Consider the following 20,345-nt stretch of genomic DNA (forward strand, 5'->3'; position numbering starts at 1 on the left):
GATAGATCCTAGAATGTTATTTCACGCTCGCAAAAAGGACTTCGTCGCCAAGGGCTCTTTTTAGAAAATCTTCGCGATTATTCTCGCTATTTTTCCTCCATTAAAAATGCAATCCAACTGACATTTCGGTGACATTTTTATTAACTTACCACGTCCATCTTCTCGTGTGAATCTCTGGCCTTTCTCTCGGATTCGCGTCTCTTGGCGCGAGCCGCGATGCTGAGGACGGCGGTGGTAACCTTCTCTCGTTCTTCCCTCTTCTTCTCCTCAAGGGGTGCGGGATAAGCATACATGCTCGGCTTAGCGTCTGACTTGATCTTCAGCTTGGGCATCTTCAATTGAGCATTGAGAGCGATCAAGCATGTGGGCGTGAATGCCAGGGCCAGACAATGTGCCAGAGGGAACCAGTACCAATACTGAGTGAACACTAAAGCGCCAACTACAGCCAGCATATTCGTATGTCCTGTCCGTGATTGTAACGATACAGTCACGTTACGACCACCTAAAAAAAAGCAAATGTTTCTTCGTAACCGCAAATGCTTTCTTGCATGCTTGCTTGCTTTTATAAAATCGAAATTTTAACTAATGATAAATATAATAATTAACTTTATATTAATAGTACATTTTAAATATTGTTTTATTTCGTAAATTTGTTCAAAACATTCAAGATACAAGAGAAATTAGATATTTATGCTCATAGAGAAAAAAATTGAAAAACCAAATAAAAATTCAAAAATTTTAGAATTTAAAAATGCATGAAAATTTAAATTTAAAGAAATCAAGATTCCCAAAAAAACCAAGCTATTTTTATGCAAATAGGCTTTAAGAATTTTTTAAATATTTTACATACATAAAATTTTAAAATTATACGAAAGAATAAAAAAATCGAAGGTTCAATAAAATCAGAATTCTCATTCTAAGTCTTCAATTCCGATTCATCTAAAATCCTTGTACTAAATTGTAATTTTTCGTCCTATTAAGGATGACTGAAGCAATTTTAATTTTCTAAGAAGTTCAAGTCGATCGAAGAATACACGATTAAAATCAAAACAACGGATTACATCAAGGGCAAAAAATTCTAAAAGGATGCGGACTCACCGGCATCGATGATTCCTTGCGCCAAAATGGCGCCGAACTTGGCCATCACGTCCTCGTGCTTGTCCACGATGACCTTAGCATATAAAGCTCTGAAATCCTTGACGCGAGGACACGTCGACTCCGTCTGCTGGATCAGGATCATGGCGGAGGCGATCAATGCGCCCTGCCTGACAAAGTTCACGGGATCGTTGGTCATCGGGTCCAGCAAAGCGATAGCTTCCTTTAGACCGGTACCCGCGCAGGCGATTCCCAACGCCATTGCTGCCCCATATCTCACGTGAGGATTGTAACTTTCCGCCAAAAGGGACACCACACTAGGACACTGTTCCGGAGTCCTGAAATATGCCAGCAAATCGTACTTTTAATTTGTATTTTATTCACATTGTGATTTAAATCAATATTAAATATTGAATAATTTTTGGGTAAATTTTTTTGTAAATGTATTTTTTGTTATTTCTTATGTAAAAATGACCAATGAATGAGAAGGAATTCTCTCTAATTCTATCTAACCCTTTTTGTTTTGCTCTAAATAAATTTAAAATTTATATATGATATTTTATCTTGAATTTTAAAAAGTTAAGAAGAAAAAATAAAGCGAATCCCTAGATATAAATGCACATATATTGATAATAATTACGTATAATAAATAAAAGTTCACATCATATCGTGTATCGAGCTAAATTTTGGGATCTCCTCTTCGATAGAATATAATAATATAAAATCGTAAATTAATGCAAATGTTTGGTATCGATAAAACAAAAAAATACACTCCAATATAATAAAAAATAATTCTTAATAAAGTAAAAATAATTCCCAAAAATACGTGTATCGAGCTAAATTTTGGGATCTCCTCTTCGATAGAATATAATAATATAAAATCGTAAATTAATGCAAATGTTTGATATCAAAAAAACAAAAAATCACTCTAATATAATAAAAAATAATTCTTAATAAAGTAAAAATAATTCCTAAAAATACCTTTGATAATTAGGAATTCGAAAATAGAGCAAATAAACTAACTAAGGGCGAGGAAAATTAATGATCCTTTACATATAAAGGACTTTTGATCATTTATTTTCCTCGCCCTTTAGTGAATTTGTTCTAGCTTCGGATATCTTGCTGTGAACTTTTGACACTACTTCCTTGTCTCCATCGAAATAGTGCGGTATAATGTGAACCGGGGGTATTACTTGCAACATTTTCTTGGAGGAATATATTGTTGGAATTTATTATTACGAACTGGTTGTGAACTGTCACTGCACGGATGAAGAACGAGTGTTTGAGTTCTGGTAAAGTTTATAGCTTTGCATATACGTCGACATTTGCATACTGTCGCACTCAGTGGATCTCTCATTCCCTTTTATTAACGAGTTATTTTTATTTATTAACAATATTTTTAAGAATTTATTATTATTTTTATTTCTATCGAGAATATTTATTATTATTTTTATTTCTATCGAGATACGTTTTATATTTTCTTTACTTTATTTTTTTATTATTAAGATATTATTATTCAAAGTTGAAATCAAAACAGATAGTGAATCTTTATTTATATGTAATTATTATCAACATGCAACTTTACTCTGCTTTACCTTTCTCTTAGTTTTATTTTTATTTATTTTATTTTGATAGATATTCCTGTGTGTATAAAATATAAAAAATAATAAAATATATATAAAATAATGTTTTCCCATGTTGTTAAAAAAACAATCAAAATTTATATTTAATTGATTATCATTCATAGAATTCATGAATAGAATTACTTTATAATCATAAATCAAATATAACTAATTATTAAATGTACAGCAATCTCAACTTTTTTTAGATTAGAAAGAAAAAACTTTCTGTCATCATCGGAAAGACCATTAATCATAAATTTAACCCACGCGAACCTCTCTATTAATTTTTTGTAAATATGACATGCTACGTTTAGAAGGCTTAAAAGTTAATTAATGTAATAATTAATTATTACACATATTACATATGATATATAATTAATTTAATAATATATCCGAGAGATAAAATACACATTTAGCAAATTCATACGCAAGTTAATGTATATTAATTATGGAACGCATTTTCTCGTCCTGTTTCAGGAGGATGATTCGGTGTTGGTGGACGGTGCCTGTCAGATTCCCGATCCCCTTTACAAATTAATCGGTAGCATAATCTGCTTCTACATCCCACTGGGCGTGATGCTATTAACGTATGCATTGACGGTGAGATTACTAGCGGAGCAACAGCAGAACATCGGTGGAAAAGGAGCAGGTTGGTCATCAGGATGGTTGGGTGCACCTCAGGGTGCACCTCAAGGTGCATCTCCCGCGACAGGTTCGTGTATTTTCACGTACACTAGCCTGTTTCTCCATTCTCCACGAAATTCCAAAATCGCTTCTGAATCGCTCTTTCATACATCTAATCTATTCTACGTTTCTCGAGACCGCATTTCACTCCATTTTTATTTCGAAAATATAATTCAATCTTTTTTTTTATCTTTTTTTGATTTAATTCGATCTCCTACATTATTTAAAAAAATCAAAATTTAATCGAAAATTGTATATTTCAAGATATTAACGTTTGAATATCTTAAATATTTATACGGAGATACATTAAAATTTGAAAACTTCGCGATAATATGTCTCAAGAATCTTCAATCCTCCAAATTCTTTTATAGTATTTTTACGCTTCTCGAGCCCGCATTTCACTTCATTTTTATTTCGAAAATATAATTCAATCTTTTTTTTTATCTTTTTTGATTTAATTCGATCTCCTACATTATTTAAAAAAATCAAAATTTAATCGAAAATTGTATATTTCAAGACATTAACGCTTGAATATCTTAAATATTTATACGAAGATACATTAAAATTTGAAAACTTCGCAATAATATATCTCAAGAATCTTCAATCCTCCGAATTCTTTTATAGTATTTTTCTCGGTGAAGAATTCTGGTGCTTCAGCGGAGAAAAATCGCGATCTCTTGGGATTTTTAAATTAAATAACAAATGGTTAAAAAATATTTTTCCTTTTCACCTACCCTCTTATCATTCCATGAGCATCCACTTTTATCCGCTTTTTTTCTCGCCCGTTTGGCAACGATAAAAAATTAAAAAATTGTTTCGCCTCTAGAAATGTTGTTTATACCAATTTATCAATTTTTCGCCCATTTTTCCCTCGTGCACACACAAACACACACACACACATAAAATTGCATCCAATGCAACAGAAGAAAAAAATTTAAATATAAAACTGGAAAATAAAACAGAGATCTTGATAGAAGATGTCAATACACAGCGAGATACATCCCTCTCGTTGTCAATTTTCTATTTTATTCCTTGTGCATTCTTCATCGAGCGAGTCTTCCGCGCGACAATATTTTCCGGTTTTCCCCGGGGGCACGCGATATATATAGCTCAAAATGCGAAAATGAGCGACGCAGAGACAGCTGCACGCGATTTAGTCCCTCTCTCTTTTTTTTTCACGTCCGATAAAAATTATTTATTCCGATTTATCGGGAGCCCGCAGCTTCAAAGGGAAGCGCGTTACGGGCTTCGCTCTCTCATAAACGGTTCCCGGGGATGCCGGCGCAAATTCGTCCTCCTTAACAAAGCGTTCTCGAGGGAGAAAGCCTTCCTTCGCTCTCTCTCTCTCTCTCTCTCTCCGATCCACTCTCAGCGAATTTCGCCGGAAGCCATCGCGTCTACTGTCGCTTTGATTTTACCCCGGCAAATCTCCGATTACCGCGCAACAAACGGAATTTGCATACCAACTTCACGCCAGAATGCGTCGCGCCATTTTATCCGGCGCATCGCGCAATTATTGCGCTATAAAGCGCGTTCTCGATTAGGTGGGTCCTGTCCATTGTAAATTTCGAAATAGGAAAAGTCGCGCGATATTCTTACAATTATGAAGAGAACTAAAAAAAAACGCCATGAATAAGGGCGGATTGCTCTTGAAATCCTTCCCCGAAAGGCTCATCAAAGGCCCGACTCTCGAGGCGACCTTCTGTCGGGATAAAGGAAACTTGCTAATTATGTTGAATTACACAGGCCTGCGAAAAAGGGGGTTAAAATTTCTTTTTAAGATGCAATAGTGATTTTTGACGCTTTTAATTTTGTGCGCTGAATCCGAATCTGGCCGCCGAATTTGCGTAGCACGTCAGGTTTTTGAGTTATTTGTAGTTGAATAGCCCAAAAATCGCTATTTTGGCCAATTTCATGAATTTATTGGGAGGAAACCAAATTTTTTGAAATATTTCTGTCAATGGCATCGTATAGTACTCACCTTCATCTTTCGAATCCACTTTCGATTACCGCCGCATGATTTTTTTTCGCTCAGATATACAAGTCATAAGACTGGTCATGCATAGGGATCTAATAAGCCATTCTAAACCAACCGTGCCACCTCTTTATTTCACTACGAATCAAAATTAGAATAAAAATATACATTTTTAAACCTTCTGTTACCTTTTGAAATTAAAAATGGCGCATCTAATGCCGAATAGAATCACAATAAAAAGGCATAAAATTTAGAAAAATTTATCGAAATGTGTAACAACTGTATTAGATATTTCTTTACAATACTTTTTTGGACAACCGAACCTGACATATGTCAATCTTTTCAACTTTTAACATCATGGATCTACCATATTGATGTCTATATACATTTTCTTTAACGTAAATTTTCTTACATCGTCATACTTATATATCGCAGCGAAGAAAAATCGTGCGGCGGTAATCGAAAGTGGATTTGAAAGGCGAAAGTGAGTATTATACGATGCCATTGGCAGAAATATTTCAAAAAATTTGGTTTCCTCGCAATAAATTCATAAAATTGGCCAAAATAGCGATTTTTGAGCCATTCAATTACAAATTACTCAAAAACGTGACGTGCTACGCAAATTCGGCAGCCAGATTCGAATTCAGCTCACAAAATTACGTCGGAAATCACTATTGCATCTTAAAAAAAAAAAACCTCGCAGGTCTGTGTTATTTCTCCCGTCCATATTCGCGAATCTCCGTCGTGTGCAACTAGCCATTATCGCATAAATAATTCGGCGCGCAATATCGAGGATGCGAGGTCGGTCACCATGATTAATGGCGTCGTCGCCATTTTTTTTTCTCTCTTTTTTTTCTCCCGCGAAAGATCGATCCTGAGGTAAGCGGGCCTCTGTCTAGGAGCGCTCCCCGACAAGAAATTTCGCCAGCACGACAGCGGAAGCCCGATCCGACGTCCACGATGAAGGTATGCAAATGTCGGGCATTATGCAAAGAGCTTCGGATGCGACACGGTATGCCAAGAAAGTCTGGCGTCCGGCCGATGCGAAAATTAATCGATAGTCGGACGGTGAGCGAGAGCGCGATTTTTACCGGGCACTTAATATTCCGCAGGATTGAAAGATTGCAGGACACGGAGCGGAGATCCTTTGAGTGTCTCGTTACAAGCCGGGGCTTATATCGGCGAACGCTTAAGAATTCCAATAATTTGAGAGGAGGGAGCAGAAAATTTTCAAGGAATTAGATTGTTTCTGAGCTGTGTAAAATGATAAAGTGAGAGATAAATCGTTCGCGCAGCTATTCGTAAATATTTCTAAAGGGGATCTCCGAGTCAAGATCAATATTTGTCTCGAACATTGGCAATCCCCTCATTCGGAGATTGCAAAATGCTTGACGCAAGAAGCTCCCTCGAATTTTTTAGAAAGATTTAAAATAAAGAAGAAACTAAAATTTATATTTGATCAAAAAAATAAGAGCGTATTTCCTCGAAATCAATAAAATCGCACCTTCTTTAATAAAAAAAAAATCAATAATAATAAGAATAATAATATAAATAATTAATATAATTATTAATATATAATATTTAATATAATAATAAGAATCCTCGTTTTCTCTTCAAAAAAAAAAGGAGAAAATTTTCAATAAATCTAACATCTCTGGTGCCCTCCACAATTTGCAGGACTCGATCGACGGGGCACCTGGAAGAGGTACCTCCTGAATAAGAGCTCGGGCGGAAGCGGCGGCACGCCGCAGCACACTTCCGGTACGTCGACCGACACGGAACTGACCACCCTCGACACCCACGAGCTCTGGCTGCCGGAAAGCGAGCCGCCACCCTCGGCCATGTCCGCCCTTCACGCCTTCGGCGCGGAGATGCTCAAGCTGTCTAGGGGTCTCGAGGGTATGGCCGGCAGCCCCGGCAGTCAAACCCCCTCGAGATTGACACCCCAGCATCAGCAGCAGCAGCAGCAGCAGCAACAGCAGCAGCAACAGCTACTGCAGCTGCAGCAACACGGTCCTTCGCCGCGCAGATGCAGCTTTCGCAACGGGTATGATATGTGTTTGCGAATCGCATTCATATCCTATCACTGGATGTTTTGTCATTTATCATAATATGTCATTTGTAGATTTGTTGATATAATATGAAAAATATATATAATTTCGTATAGATATAATGAATAATGAATAATGAATATTCTGAATAAATTAAGGACAATCAGTATTAATAAATATATAAATTAGATAATTATAAGTATAAAGGTTGGGGAAAAATTCAAAAAACGGATTACACAATAATAAGAAATAAAATGTAAAAATTCCGATTTACATTTCTATAGTTTTCACTTGTGAAAAAAATATCTCTCGTCAAATATCTCTTTCCTTTTAAGAAAATTTTCTTTTAGAAAATTTACTAAAAATATAAAGGTATTTTTAAAAAAACGGATTATACAATAATGAAAAATAAAAAATATCTCTCGTAAAAAAATATCTCTCGTAAAAAAATATCTCTTTCTTTTTGAGAAAATTTTTTTTTAGAAAATTTACTAAACAAATAAAGATATTTTTCAAAAAACGGATTAAACAACAAAAAAAAATAAAATGTAAAAATTCCGATTTACATTTCTATAATTTTCACTTGTGAAAAAAATATCTCTCGTAAAATATCTCTTTCCTTTTAAGAAAATTTTCTTTTGGAGAATTTACTAAAAAAATAAAGGTATTTTTTTTCTCCGTTTCTTTTGAATCCTTGTTATCTTTTATACCAACAAATCGTTATTTTCTCTATAATACTGTAGTACTAGTATATTATTTTATGCAAAACGCGACGATTTATTTCCCGGCGCAATTTTGCAAAGAGGGAATTCCTGAGCTCGTCTAGATTTTCGCGGCGGAAGCTTTCGCAATTATTAACGACGTATCCATCGTGTCGTAATCCGGGGGCTCTCAAAACACGCCATTGTGCCTGACGGCGGCGCGTTTCCGTGCGGCAAATACGACAGCGCGAATTTACGTCATTTTGTCACTCCGACTCGCACAACACGGTAACTATCGCAAGACGCGGTTAGCCTCGCGTCAAGTCAACTCACATGGCAGCCGAGGAGTGTTTCTCCATGAATTTATGTCACCCTATATATACTCGGGACTCACGCACGCGAACAATTTACGCGAAAAATTGCCCCATTATATTCTCCGTATTCTTGCTCGTCCAGTCTAAATCCACGACGTTAAATCAATATTCGTCCCTCAATATTTCACCCCGAGTCTCGCGATGTGGCCATTGAAAATATCCTGAAAAAATATCTTCGCCAAGTTCCCTAAAAGCGTAACACGTTGCTTCGTGGATTTCTCTTCGATATCTCTATTAATAACATTCCAGAGGATAGTATTTTTCAAAGGATTTCCAAGACACGCTGGACGGCTTTCAGAGAATCTTGAAATCCAATATTTGTCACTACGAGCGTAAATTTATTGCTTTATTTTATTAAAATATTTCGCTTAATATTATCGTATCAAAAAATATTTATAAAATAAGTTCGATATTTAAATTTTGAGAGGTCCTTTAATTTTTCGTCTAAGAATTTTTTAAAAGTATAATCAATTCTATAAGAGTTATATATATCAACTGAACGAGATAAATTTCATATTCATCCGAGAGATCTGAAATATATTCCTCCGAATATTCTTACACAGGATCATCGCCCATACTTCTTGAAGGAATCGAAAATAAGTTGCGAGGGAGGGGGAGGGGGTGGAATCATATTTGATGTCGTTTAGAGCTTCCAGCGTCTGAGTCGATCGACGGCAAGTGAAACGAGGATAGAAATATTAAAAGACTCCATCGTTCTGCGAGTAAAATACATTTCGATCACCGATTCGCGATCTTGCATCTTCAATTTTTCGCGTTCTCTCTGATCCTGCATATCCTTTAAAAGGTATGTTTAAAAAGTGCGAATCTTTCGAAAGATCCGAAATGATAATCGAAGAACTTTGAAAAAATAAAATTCGAGAATAACAATCCTTGAATATACCTTGAAATCCTAGAAATATTTTCGGCAAAGATCCCAAAATCCCTCTAGAGAATAGCAAAACACAAGGATTTTAAGGTGTATACTCAAATCTTGTAATAAATTCCCTGAGGATTCCGTGATTTTTGTTCGAAATTCCAAGAATTAAAGAATCTTTAAATGTAATTTTAAGTTTATTGCGTGTGATTTTTTATCATAAAGGAAATATATTTTAATATATTTTAAATCTCTAAAAAATTTCATACTTTGTATAAATGTATTAAAATGAATATTTACATATATTTTAAATAAAATTAAAATTTAGATTTTAAAATACTAACATTTGATAAATAATCACGAAAAATTTCAACAGCACACAACAAAATATTATCCAAAAGAAATATAAAATTATCGAGAAATATTGTGTGTAGACATGTTGTATTTTTTTAATATAAAAGAATATGCGTGTATACAAAACATGTTGTGTTATTTAAATATAAAAAAATATTCAATATAAAATAATACAAAAGATAAAACTGCATGAGCTAAAATAATACAAGAAATGTCGGTAAAAAAAATATAAAACTAGATAAAATTTTAAAATTTGAATATTACAAAAGAATAGATTTCTTTCGTTCTTAAATTTCTAAAAGCACATTCTTCAAAGATCCAAAATAAAGGCTTAGGTTATAAACGTAATGATTAAAATTATCATTATTTTTTAAAAAAATTTCCCGAATTCCAATAAAATTCCACGAAAATTCCCTGACTTTTCAGATCAAAAAATCCTGAGAATAACAGGTTTTTCAAGGCTTCTTCTTGGAATATACACCCTGTTTAAGGAATGCAGTGAAAATCCTCAAGGGAGAAACGCGACTCGGAGAACGTTGGATGCGAGAAGAACGCGAGTGGCTGGAAGAATTTCGCGACAAGTGGAGTCGCGTATCGTGTGCGATCGGATATTGTAGAAAGAGGAGAAAATCTCAAAGTAAATTGGCGCAATCGTTAAATCGCAATCTTTGAGAAGCTTCTTTCGTTATTCCCGGCCGTTAATCGACGTATTAATAACGATATCTGGAAAGAGAATGAAATTCTTTGATCTTAATGACAGATTCGAGGCGGGAGAGACCGGAACAAATGACCTGAAAAATCGCGAAAATCGCCAAATAGCGGAATCAATCTCTTCCGAAGAAGCAGAAAAATTTAATTTTAAATCACGTTCAATAATTTCTATATTTTTTTATTATTCATTATTTAATTTCGCGATAATCCTTGTTTTATAAACACCGCAATGTTGTCGATCTACTCGACAAAAACGAGCAAACTAAAATTGTTTATACCGGGAATAAAAATTATGCTCGATTTTCCCTCTCTCTCACGCAACTTTTCAAGCTCTCGACGACGACTGGACCTTTCGAAAATTTTCTTTTCCCCAGTCACCAGGGAAAACACAAAAAATAGATGCGTTAGAAGGGTCACGTCGGGGAAACCCATTTATACACGGTGGCCTCAAAGTGGATTGCACTTAGCTGTCGACATTCAAAGTGCAAAACCAGAGTCAACTCCTCGGTAGAGGAGTACGAAAAGGGCGAGCAAAGGGAGAGGGTAAGGGGGGGGTAGAAGGGGTGAGTCGCGTTCAGTCGTGGTCGTGTACTTAAGCAAACTGCTCTTGCCGTCCACTTCCCACTCGCGTGCGCCTCTAATAAAGGAATGCACTTAGAATCGTGCGCCTCTGGACGCATCAAACGAAGATTACCTCTTTATTGAGCGCAGGAGGACTTCGCCTTTTGCGGCGTCAAGTCACTTCCTGCTGATTTCTCGAATCAAATAAACGAGAAGCGTTTCCCGAGACTTCTCTCGGAATGTTTCTTTCCCTCTTTTCCTCTCAATTGTGTATAATAATTATTTATTCGATTATAAATTAGATTATGTAAATATAATTATAAATTAGATTATTATTTTATGATTTTATTTTATTTTATTTTAAAATTTTATTTAGAGTCACTCCTTTTTTGTCGCAAGATTTCGAATCGAATTTTCCTCAACAAAACGATAAATCGCGATAAATCAAAATTTTTATTAGATTTTCATTTTTTTTATCTAATTCTAATTCTTTCCGATTTCTATTCTTATCTTTGTAATAAATAAAACTTAAAACTAACTTGAAATGAATTTTAAAAAAGAAAGGATAAATAATAATTCATGTGAAATGTAAAAAAATTTTAATCTGAAATTATTTCAATTTGAATTTGAATTTAAATTAAATTTTAATCTGGATAAATTAATATACCAATTGTAAAATAACTTAATATAAATTTTAATGAGAATTTATTGTAAAATAAAAATATAAGAATTTTTCCAATAAAAATGTTTCTAATGAAAATTTCTTATGATCCAATATTATAATATCGTGACAACGTAAATCAAATAAAATTCTCGATTCGAGATCAGATCAACCCCTTCCTTCTCGACTCCTCCGAGTTTATCTCAGTCAATATTTTTCTCAATTTACCGTCAAAACCGCGGTCGTAATCCACTCCAAGAGGGACAATCGGGCCGTTTCTCTTCCTTCGGAAGGAGCATCCTCAATTATCCCCGAAAAATCCCGTCGACGCGCTGATAAAATTGTCAACCCTCAGCAAACCGATAACACTTCGAAGAGGCGAAAGAATAAAAGAGCAAAGGTACTCAATTATTTCAATTTTCAAAGACCGATCAAGCTTCTGAAAAATTATTGCTTTCAGCTTAGCTCAAGTTTTCTTTGAAAAGAAAATTTTTCTCCGAAATTTCACATCATTATACTGATTCTTTTTCGCTGAAAACTGCATCTTTATTGCATTATATTCAATTTCTCTCCATTATTATCTTATTCTTCTTATAAAATCTTCACATTTTTACCTTATTACTTTAATTTCTTTCGCATTACTACTGTAATTTTTGTCCTGAAATTCGTTCTTTAATATTATTCCCGTCATCACTTTCAATTTGTCCCTTCGCTATCTGAGATCTCAGTTTTATTACCCGACATTCGTTCGCCTCGCAATTCAAAGTCACGGGTTTATTCGCGAATTGAGTGTCCGACGCGAGAAAATAGCGGACATGTGGCCCGGATAAGATCGATAACAGGCCGATAACGGTGATGTAGCGAATCCTGCAGCCGTCAAAAGTGTCGCGGGTGCAGGACACACATCTCGCAACTTGTCTGTAATTCGCAGCGACGGCAGCGATTTTTTTTTCCACGGGTCTCGCACACAACTAACTCCATCCAATCTCGCGATCAATTACTCACCCCGTCGAAAAATGGGACGCGATCGCATTTTTCTTCTCTTTTCCCCTTTTTTTTCCGCAACCCTTTTTTTCCCCCCCACCCTCTTTTTCTCTCTTAAATTGTATCATCGATCGTATTGAGTGATAAAGGGAACTGCGTTCATGTGGAACAATACAAGTATATGAATCTAAGTATGTTTTGTGACGGCGATATTTGTAGATTCCCTTTGAAGTCGGCTCGCGCGAGAGAGAAATATCCAAATATTTTCAGTCCTCGATGGGCTTTAAACGAGCTCGAGCAATAAGAGGATTATCCCATGCCAAATAATAAAGGACTCGTCGAATGAATCTCTCGCGTTGAAACGTTCGAGTTGTTTCAATTTACCATATGCAGGATTATTTTCGACTCGATTGCGATTGATAAGGAAAGTCTTTTGCCGCGCGTCAAGCTCTTCAGGTATTCCCTTTTGGTTTCGATTTATAACAGCAGAGAAATTATTCAGAGCAGGACGGAGAGAAAGGGAACATGACGAAATTCGAGAATTTATCCCGCAATTTATTTTTTTATCAGACTGCATAACTGCGTATAAATTATTTCAAACTCGATTACAATCGATAACGGAAATTTTGTCACGCGTGAAAATTTCTGAATATTTTTCTCTTACACTCTCGTAGCAAATAACAGAAGGAACTGTCAAGCGTGAAATAATAATAGTTTGTAAATAAATGATTTTTCGAAAAAAAAAGGCAAATTTAACTTAATTAATTAAATAATTATCAAACTTAATTAATTAAATAATTATCAAGCTTCTACATTTAATTTCAATAAATCTAAAAAAAGTCGCGCGAGCATAAAATACAAATTTTTCATACACTTTATCGAATACTGAATATATAATACACGTATATGAATATTAATTGTATTATTTTCTAGACCGAAAACCATATCTGTTATTGTAAGCTTATGCTGTTTATAATCCTACAACCGATATTATTTATCTTGCAACAAGCAATTATTATTATCGTGCATTATTGTAAATAACTAATATTATAAATAATAATTAAAAATATTATACGAAATGGAATTATTAGAAATAATTTAATATTTAAAACTTTATTAATAATCTTGACACTAAAATAAGTTAATAACCCTTTTTATAATAATATATTACGTTAAAAAAATTAATAATAATCATCACTATATTAATACATAAAAAAATGATTATTTGTTTCCAGGAGCGTGGAAAGTACCGAGAGCAGTATGTCCTGCTCGAGGACGAGCCTATCGGCGCAGGAGGACTTGGCGAGTCCTTGGAAGCACCGGAGACGAGCATCGACCTACAACGAGGCCCATCTACAGAGGACGATCCAGGCCCTGGGCTCGCCGAAGGCACCTAGGAAGAGGTCCTTCAGCTTCCACGAGGAATCATCCTGTCGCAAGAACGAGGACGACTCGATTCGACTTGGCCGAAAGTATCACGACAAAACGTCGGACGGGCCGATGACGCTACCACCACCCTGCACGTGCCCCTACTTCGGGGAATCGTCCAAGAAGCTGCTGCCCTCGAGCGAGATCGTCATCGTCTCGAGCGACACGATGAAGCCTATGGGGAACAGAGACCTGGAGATGGGCAACAAGGGTTTACCGAGCGATCAGGAGAGGCCTATCGGCGGTAACAGGACTCCGGAGATGGGCCTAGGTAGAAACAACAGCGCCAGATGTACCGAGGGTGTCAAGAATTACGAGCAACTGACCCTCGCGAATTCCGTGGTCACCTGGCGAGGCGGAAGGCGAGGCTCCAGCTTAGGTAAGCGTGCCGATAAGCGATGGCGATGACGTAAACAACAACGCGAGCTTTCGATTAGCTCCTCGATAATTGCCTTCGGGAAACTCCACTCCCAGCTATCGCGTGCCGCCAACGTTCCGCTAAAAATTGCGGAAACGAGAGAGAAAGAAGGGAGGGGGAAGGGCGAGAGGGTGGGAGGGTGCAAGCGGAAAGGTTGCGCGGACTTCTCCGATCTCTCGTTTCGATCACTCCGCTTTTTACGACCCGGGGAAAATGGAGAGATCCGTTCGAGGAGAACGTGATTCATGGTCATTCACGGAAGGCTTGCGATCGTTGCCTTGCGACGATCGCCCAGGATTTTCGCACGACTGATTGAGAAGATTTAAGACTCTAAAAAATGGCGACTTCGCGGATCTTAAAGATCTTTAAGAAAAACGGATATTGAAGAGAACCTTTGAAGTTTCTCGTCGGAAAATTATTGAATTCTTTGGATTTTTCTATCGAAAAATTAAGATTCCTAAATTATTTGTTCAATTGTTAAATTAATAGGTTTTTTAATTGAAAGACAAAATTCAATGCTTTTCTTATCATTTCTGGCTAATTTAAAATTGCATAAAAATTATTTTTAAATGTTTTTGATGTCTAAATTATTAGACGCTTTTATTTGGATATTATTATGTTGCTATTAAATCTTGTGATCAAATTAAAGTTTCTTATCAAATTACGATTGATTGAGAAGATTTAAAACTCTAAAAAAGGCGACTTCGCGGATCTTAATGGTCTTTAAAAAAACGGAGATTAAAGAGAGCCTTTGAGAGCCTTTGAGAGCGTTTCTCGTCTGAAAATTATTGAATTCTTTGAATTTTTATATCCAAAAATTAAGATTCCTAAGTTATTTGTTCAATTGTTAAATTAATAGGCTTTTTAATTCAAAGACAAAATTCAATGCTTAGCTTCTTTTCTTATCATTTCTGGCTAATTTAAATTTGCATAAAAATTATTTTTAAATAATGTTTTTGATATGTTTTTGATGTCTAAATTATTAGACATCAAAAACTTTTATTTGGATATTATTATGTTGCTATTAAATCTTGTGATCAAATTAAACTTTCTTATTAAATTACGATTGATTGAGAAGATTTAAGACTCTAAAAAAGGCGACTTCGCGGGTCTTAATGATCTTGAAAAAAACGGAGATTAAAGAGAACCTTTGAGGTTTCTCGTTTGAAAATTATTGAATTCTTTGAATTTTTATATCCAAAAATTAAGATTCCTAAATTATTTGTTCAATTAACAAATTTTTAGAGACAAAATTCAAAGACAAAATTCAATGCTTAATGTCTTTTCTTATCATTTCTAGCTAATTTAAAATTGCATACAAATTATTTTTAAATAATGTTTGATCTCTAAATTATTATATATTTTTATTTAGTTATTATATTGCTTTTAATCTTGTGATCAAATTAAACTTTTTTATTAAATTTTAATCGGTCTGATTAAATTTATTTTCCTTTTTATTAAATATTTAGAGAATTTCTGAAAGTATCCCTGTCTCTTTTTTAGTAAAATATGAAATTAAAGAGGTGATAAAATGATAAAAAATCACGCTAAAAATTCAAAATTTTTAAATTGTTTAAATTAAAAATTAAATTTCCTAGAACCTTAGCAAAAATCTTGAATTATTCAATTTAAATCCAAAAAAAGACAAACCTATACTTTCAAATCGTAAGATTCTTCGAGCCTAGAACCTTTCTGTGAATTTATAATTTCTAATAATCCCCAAATTTTCAACCCCTAATACTTGAATCTCTTTTCATTGAATCACTTTCGCCTAAATTATATAAACTTCAACTTTTCGCACGAGGCCTCCCCAATCTCGTTCTTTCCCCCACGGATTTATTATTTCCAATCCTCGCAGGCAACACCAGGACTCTGCTGTCCACCACCGCGAGAGCGACGCCATTGCGACGCGCGGCGACGATGAGGGCGCACAACGGAGCCACGGGGACGACGAGCCTCACCCTGAAGCCGAACAATCCGTCGTCGCCGAATCTGCTGAGGTACACGGGCGGCCAGGTGCGTAGCCATCACTCGCGCAACAGCAGCGTCGTGTCGCGCAACAGCTCCCGTCACGGCAGGATCATCCGACTGGAGCAGAAGGCGACCAAGGTGCTGGGCGTGGTGTTCTTCACCTTCGTGATCCTGTGGGCGCCGTTCTTCGTGCTGAACCTGGTGCCGGCCGTGTGTCCGGACTGCGAGCACCGGATCGACCGCAAGATCTTCGACCTGGTCACCTGGCTCGGCTACGCCAGCTCCATGGTCAACCCCATCTTCTACACCATCTTCAACAAGGTGTTCCGCCAGGCCTTCAAGAAGGTGCTGCTCTGCAGGTATCGCAATCAGGCGTGGCGGCCGACCAGGTAGGCCCTGAGCCCCGGGAGACCGGGGATCGCCATCAGCAAGGTATAAGGGAAGCCGGAAATGGATGAGATTGAGCCTCGTCCGAGGTCGACGAGGGACACCCGGCGGAATAAATACAGCTGAACTCGAATGGTGCTATTCTACTCGCGCGATTGGCTCGTTTCTGAGGACGTTCTTGGGACGAGCGTCCTCCGAATAGCTCGAACTATCGGACTGTCGCCGATATTGTTGACGAATTAAGAGGTCTCCTCCATCGCGAATCTTTCTGTTAGCGACTCCCGTTAATGTTTCCGTATTCGATAATAATTTCTCGAAGCTAAGAATATTTTTTTAAATCTTCCCAGCGGCTCCTATTCATATCGATTACATATCAATACGCAATAATGTGTAATATATGATGCCTATTTTAATAGTTGTATATTTAAAAATAATTCGTACATCCTAAAGCGTATCTTGTATTATGTAATTCATTTTTTTTTTTTTATTAAGTTTACATCTTTAATAGGAATTATAATATCGAAACCTATTTCTCTCTACGTGCTTTGCATAATTTCATATTTAATAATAATTCCTCTATTTTAATCATCCAAAATTTAATTATTATTATTGAGTTTCGTCTTCCCCGCGATTTCGATAATGAATTTTTAAATAATATTTCATTTTGATGAAACCTCGAGTTTTTTTCTCTTCACTTTTCAATTCTCTTCTCGATAATTGATTTCATCATAAACGATTTTTCCTACAAATGTAGTGCGATATTTTTCGAGCATTTTATGCATCTAGAGGGATCTGAATATCTGATAGCCTAATCGCGCGAGAACTCGAAACGCGAGCGAACAATCTGACTAGTAGCCTAATAAGGAAACTGTAACCTAGTACCTCCAAGCACGCTTCGTGTAACCGCAAAATCACTCGATAAACTATCGCCGACTAATTAAATTCTCGATTGAGTTTCCCTAATTAAATCCCGCACGGAATATCGAGGAGTTTGTATGTAAAAAGAAGGAAAAAAAAACGGAACAGCGTGCATTTAATTATAATAATTACGATTAAAAGCGTAGGATAGATGTGCGTGGGTGTGCGTATGTCTGTGTGCGTGTGTAAATATATATAAGCTGTTATCATAAATGAAAGAAATGGTGCTCATGTGAAAATAATAATGTGTCAAGACATGAAGAAATATTTCCGATTATCGAAATAAGAGAAGAAAGAGTGATATATATATGGAAAGGAACCCGTTAATGGCGTTACTATAGCGTTTATCGATGTATACGAGGGTGAAAAATATCCCGGAGATAAAAAGGCGAAAGGAAAATCCTTCTGTTGTTCCTGGCATGTAAACTCGCCGCGCAATAATTAAAGAGATACGACAAGCTTCTTCTCACCATCCTCCAATTATTTCAACAGAAACGCGACTATGGCGTCTGACTACCTCCCTGCTTTTTGTTGAGCGACAAAATCTTAAGAAAAATCTCCAGAAGAAAATCCAGAATTTCCAGATATATTTTAGATATGCAATTTTTTTATTATATTTTTGTATTTTGTATTTTATATTTATATTTTATATTTTAATTAATTTTAGATTTTACATTTTACAATTCTAGTTTCTGCTTTCAACCACAATGTACGCACTGACATTGCGATTCGATGTCTCGGGGCGATATCCGGCGTTTTTGCAAGCAATCTTAAGGGTAGGTTTCATTGGAAAACTTTAAAAAGACGACAGATGAAATTCAAAAATGACGAATCGGGGTGTCTTCGCTTTTATTCGCGCGACGCGGGAGAATAAATGTCAGGGGAAAATCTACCCTAACGAAACGATCTTGTGGTTCGCGAAAATAAAAAGCCGATCGCGCGGACCAAATCGAATTTGCGCAGACGCGAAACACGTGTTTCGTATCGAACCGACACAGGTGGTGAACCAGTGAATACGGATACGGATGACGGATACACCAACACACAACAATGACGAGGGTGAGGATTCCCCTCCCCCCCCCCTGCTGCCCGTCCTCCCGGTCGCCCAATCAGAAAATCAATTGTGTACATCGCCGCCGCGTTAATCGTCCGATCGACCGACCGTTCATCGTCGTCGCGCTAATTATTTAGTTTTCCATCCGTTGTTCGCGGCCTGTCCCGACGTTGACCCCGACACCGGGACCAGTTTAAACGAGAGTCCGCCAACGAGACGACTGAATTTCGCCGGGTCAATTGTTGTCCCCCTCCCCCCCTTTTCCCTTCCCTTCCCTTCCCCTCTTCCGCCCCCGGAAAAGAGTTGACCGACGCAACGTCATCGATTTCGATGATCGTTTCCCGAGTCAAATTGGCGATTTGTAACAATATTATCGAATGATGTTTCGCGGCGCGAAGGGAATTTTTTAAGGGTGAAACACGAGCGCGTGTAAAGTATATCTCCAATATTTATTTTTTTCTTTTTAAATTCGCTTCCCCCTTTATTTATTTTAATTTGGACGAATAATTTTGAGGACAAATATTTTCAACGCGAGAGATAATTTTTCGTCGGTCGAGTTAAATCTCCCGATAATTATTATTAGAATCGGAACGTCAAGCGACTTGTTAATGCCAATGTGGAATATATCGTTGTCGCTGGGAAGCGAGCTCAGAAATCGATCGAGATTAATTGACCTCGCGATATCCGGAGTTTCGAAACTCGACGAGATCTTCGCTATCCGATGTTGTCTGCAGCCGGAACGGCATTAATTATGCTCACTCGTTAACGCGCTGCACAAGTTACGCCCTTCGATAAGACTCGCGAGGCATTCGTTCCCAAAGATGCGACCCCGGAAACTTAATTATCAAGATCTCGTTAATGTGAAAAATTCAAATCGAGGTGACCCAGATAAATAATTTGAGAAAATAATTTGAGAAAAAAAATCCTAAATAAATAATTATATAGCTGTTATTTGGCGTTTGCTGAGTCAACTTGACATGACGCAAAATAAAAATGCGACGGAAAAATTCACTCCCGGTGACTTCGCACGTAAATGTGAAGTGGAGAGATAAATAAATAATCCCTGCATTCAAGATCGAAAAAAGTACGTCGTTTAGGTTCGCTGTTTGATATGCGAGATGTAACCTTCCGATATTATTCATACGTTACACTTTGCTACATCGCCGCCATTTCTCCAGCGAGCACTTACTTGTAGCAAGATCCACCGCGAAATTGGCAATCTGTACAATTAGTCTGCGTCTCCCGACGACGGGAAAGACTAATCGTCGCAAGCCCCTGTGGGCTGAATTCCCCATTAACCCTTAAACGGCACTCGAAGCTCCCACTTATTTCCGGTGGAAATCGATCATGAAGAAATAGTGGATCGAGAGCGAGAAATTCAGTTAATTGTTATAAGATTGCATAATTGAGTGCTTTCCAACATCGATGAGCGAAATAATATATCGACAAAAATTCAAGGGGAAAAAATGTAATTAATAACGTAAGAAAAAGTCGATTAAATTTACTTCTTTCTGATCATTTT

General features: G+C 36.5%; 2 protein-coding genes across 3 annotated transcripts in view; one reads left to right on the forward strand and one right to left on the reverse strand.

The window, feature by feature from the left end:
- The window catches only part of LOC105255689, a 48,989-nt gene extending 31,984 nt beyond the window's left edge, over positions 1-17,005 (forward strand). For both annotated transcript variants that reach the window (XM_025412804.1, XM_011265127.3), the window contains exons 4-7: positions 3,195-3,429; positions 7,054-7,423; positions 13,883-14,454; positions 16,352-17,005. In XM_025412804.1, coding sequence (XP_025268589.1) covers positions 3,195-3,429; positions 7,054-7,423; positions 13,883-14,454; positions 16,352-16,857 — 1,683 coding nt within the window. In that variant the 3' untranslated portion in view covers positions 16,858-17,005. The remainder of the gene's footprint in view (positions 1-3,194; positions 3,430-7,053; positions 7,424-13,882; positions 14,455-16,351) is intronic.
- LOC105255691 (26S proteasome non-ATPase regulatory subunit 1) overlaps positions 1-20,345 on the reverse strand; it is a 49,978-nt gene that overhangs the window by 2,958 nt on the left and 26,675 nt on the right. The window contains exons 11-12 of the mRNA XM_011265131.3: positions 1,099-1,433; positions 150-502 (exon numbers count right to left, since the gene is read on the reverse strand). Of these exons, the coding sequence (XP_011263433.1) occupies positions 150-502; positions 1,099-1,433 (688 nt within the window). The remainder of the gene's footprint in view (positions 1-149; positions 503-1,098; positions 1,434-20,345) is intronic.

Source organism: Camponotus floridanus, unplaced genomic scaffold (genome assembly GCF_003227725.1).
Source record: "Camponotus floridanus strain SB8 unplaced genomic scaffold, Cflo_v7.5 scaffold57, whole genome shotgun sequence".
NCBI classification, from domain to species: domain Eukaryota; kingdom Metazoa; phylum Arthropoda; class Insecta; order Hymenoptera; family Formicidae; genus Camponotus; species Camponotus floridanus.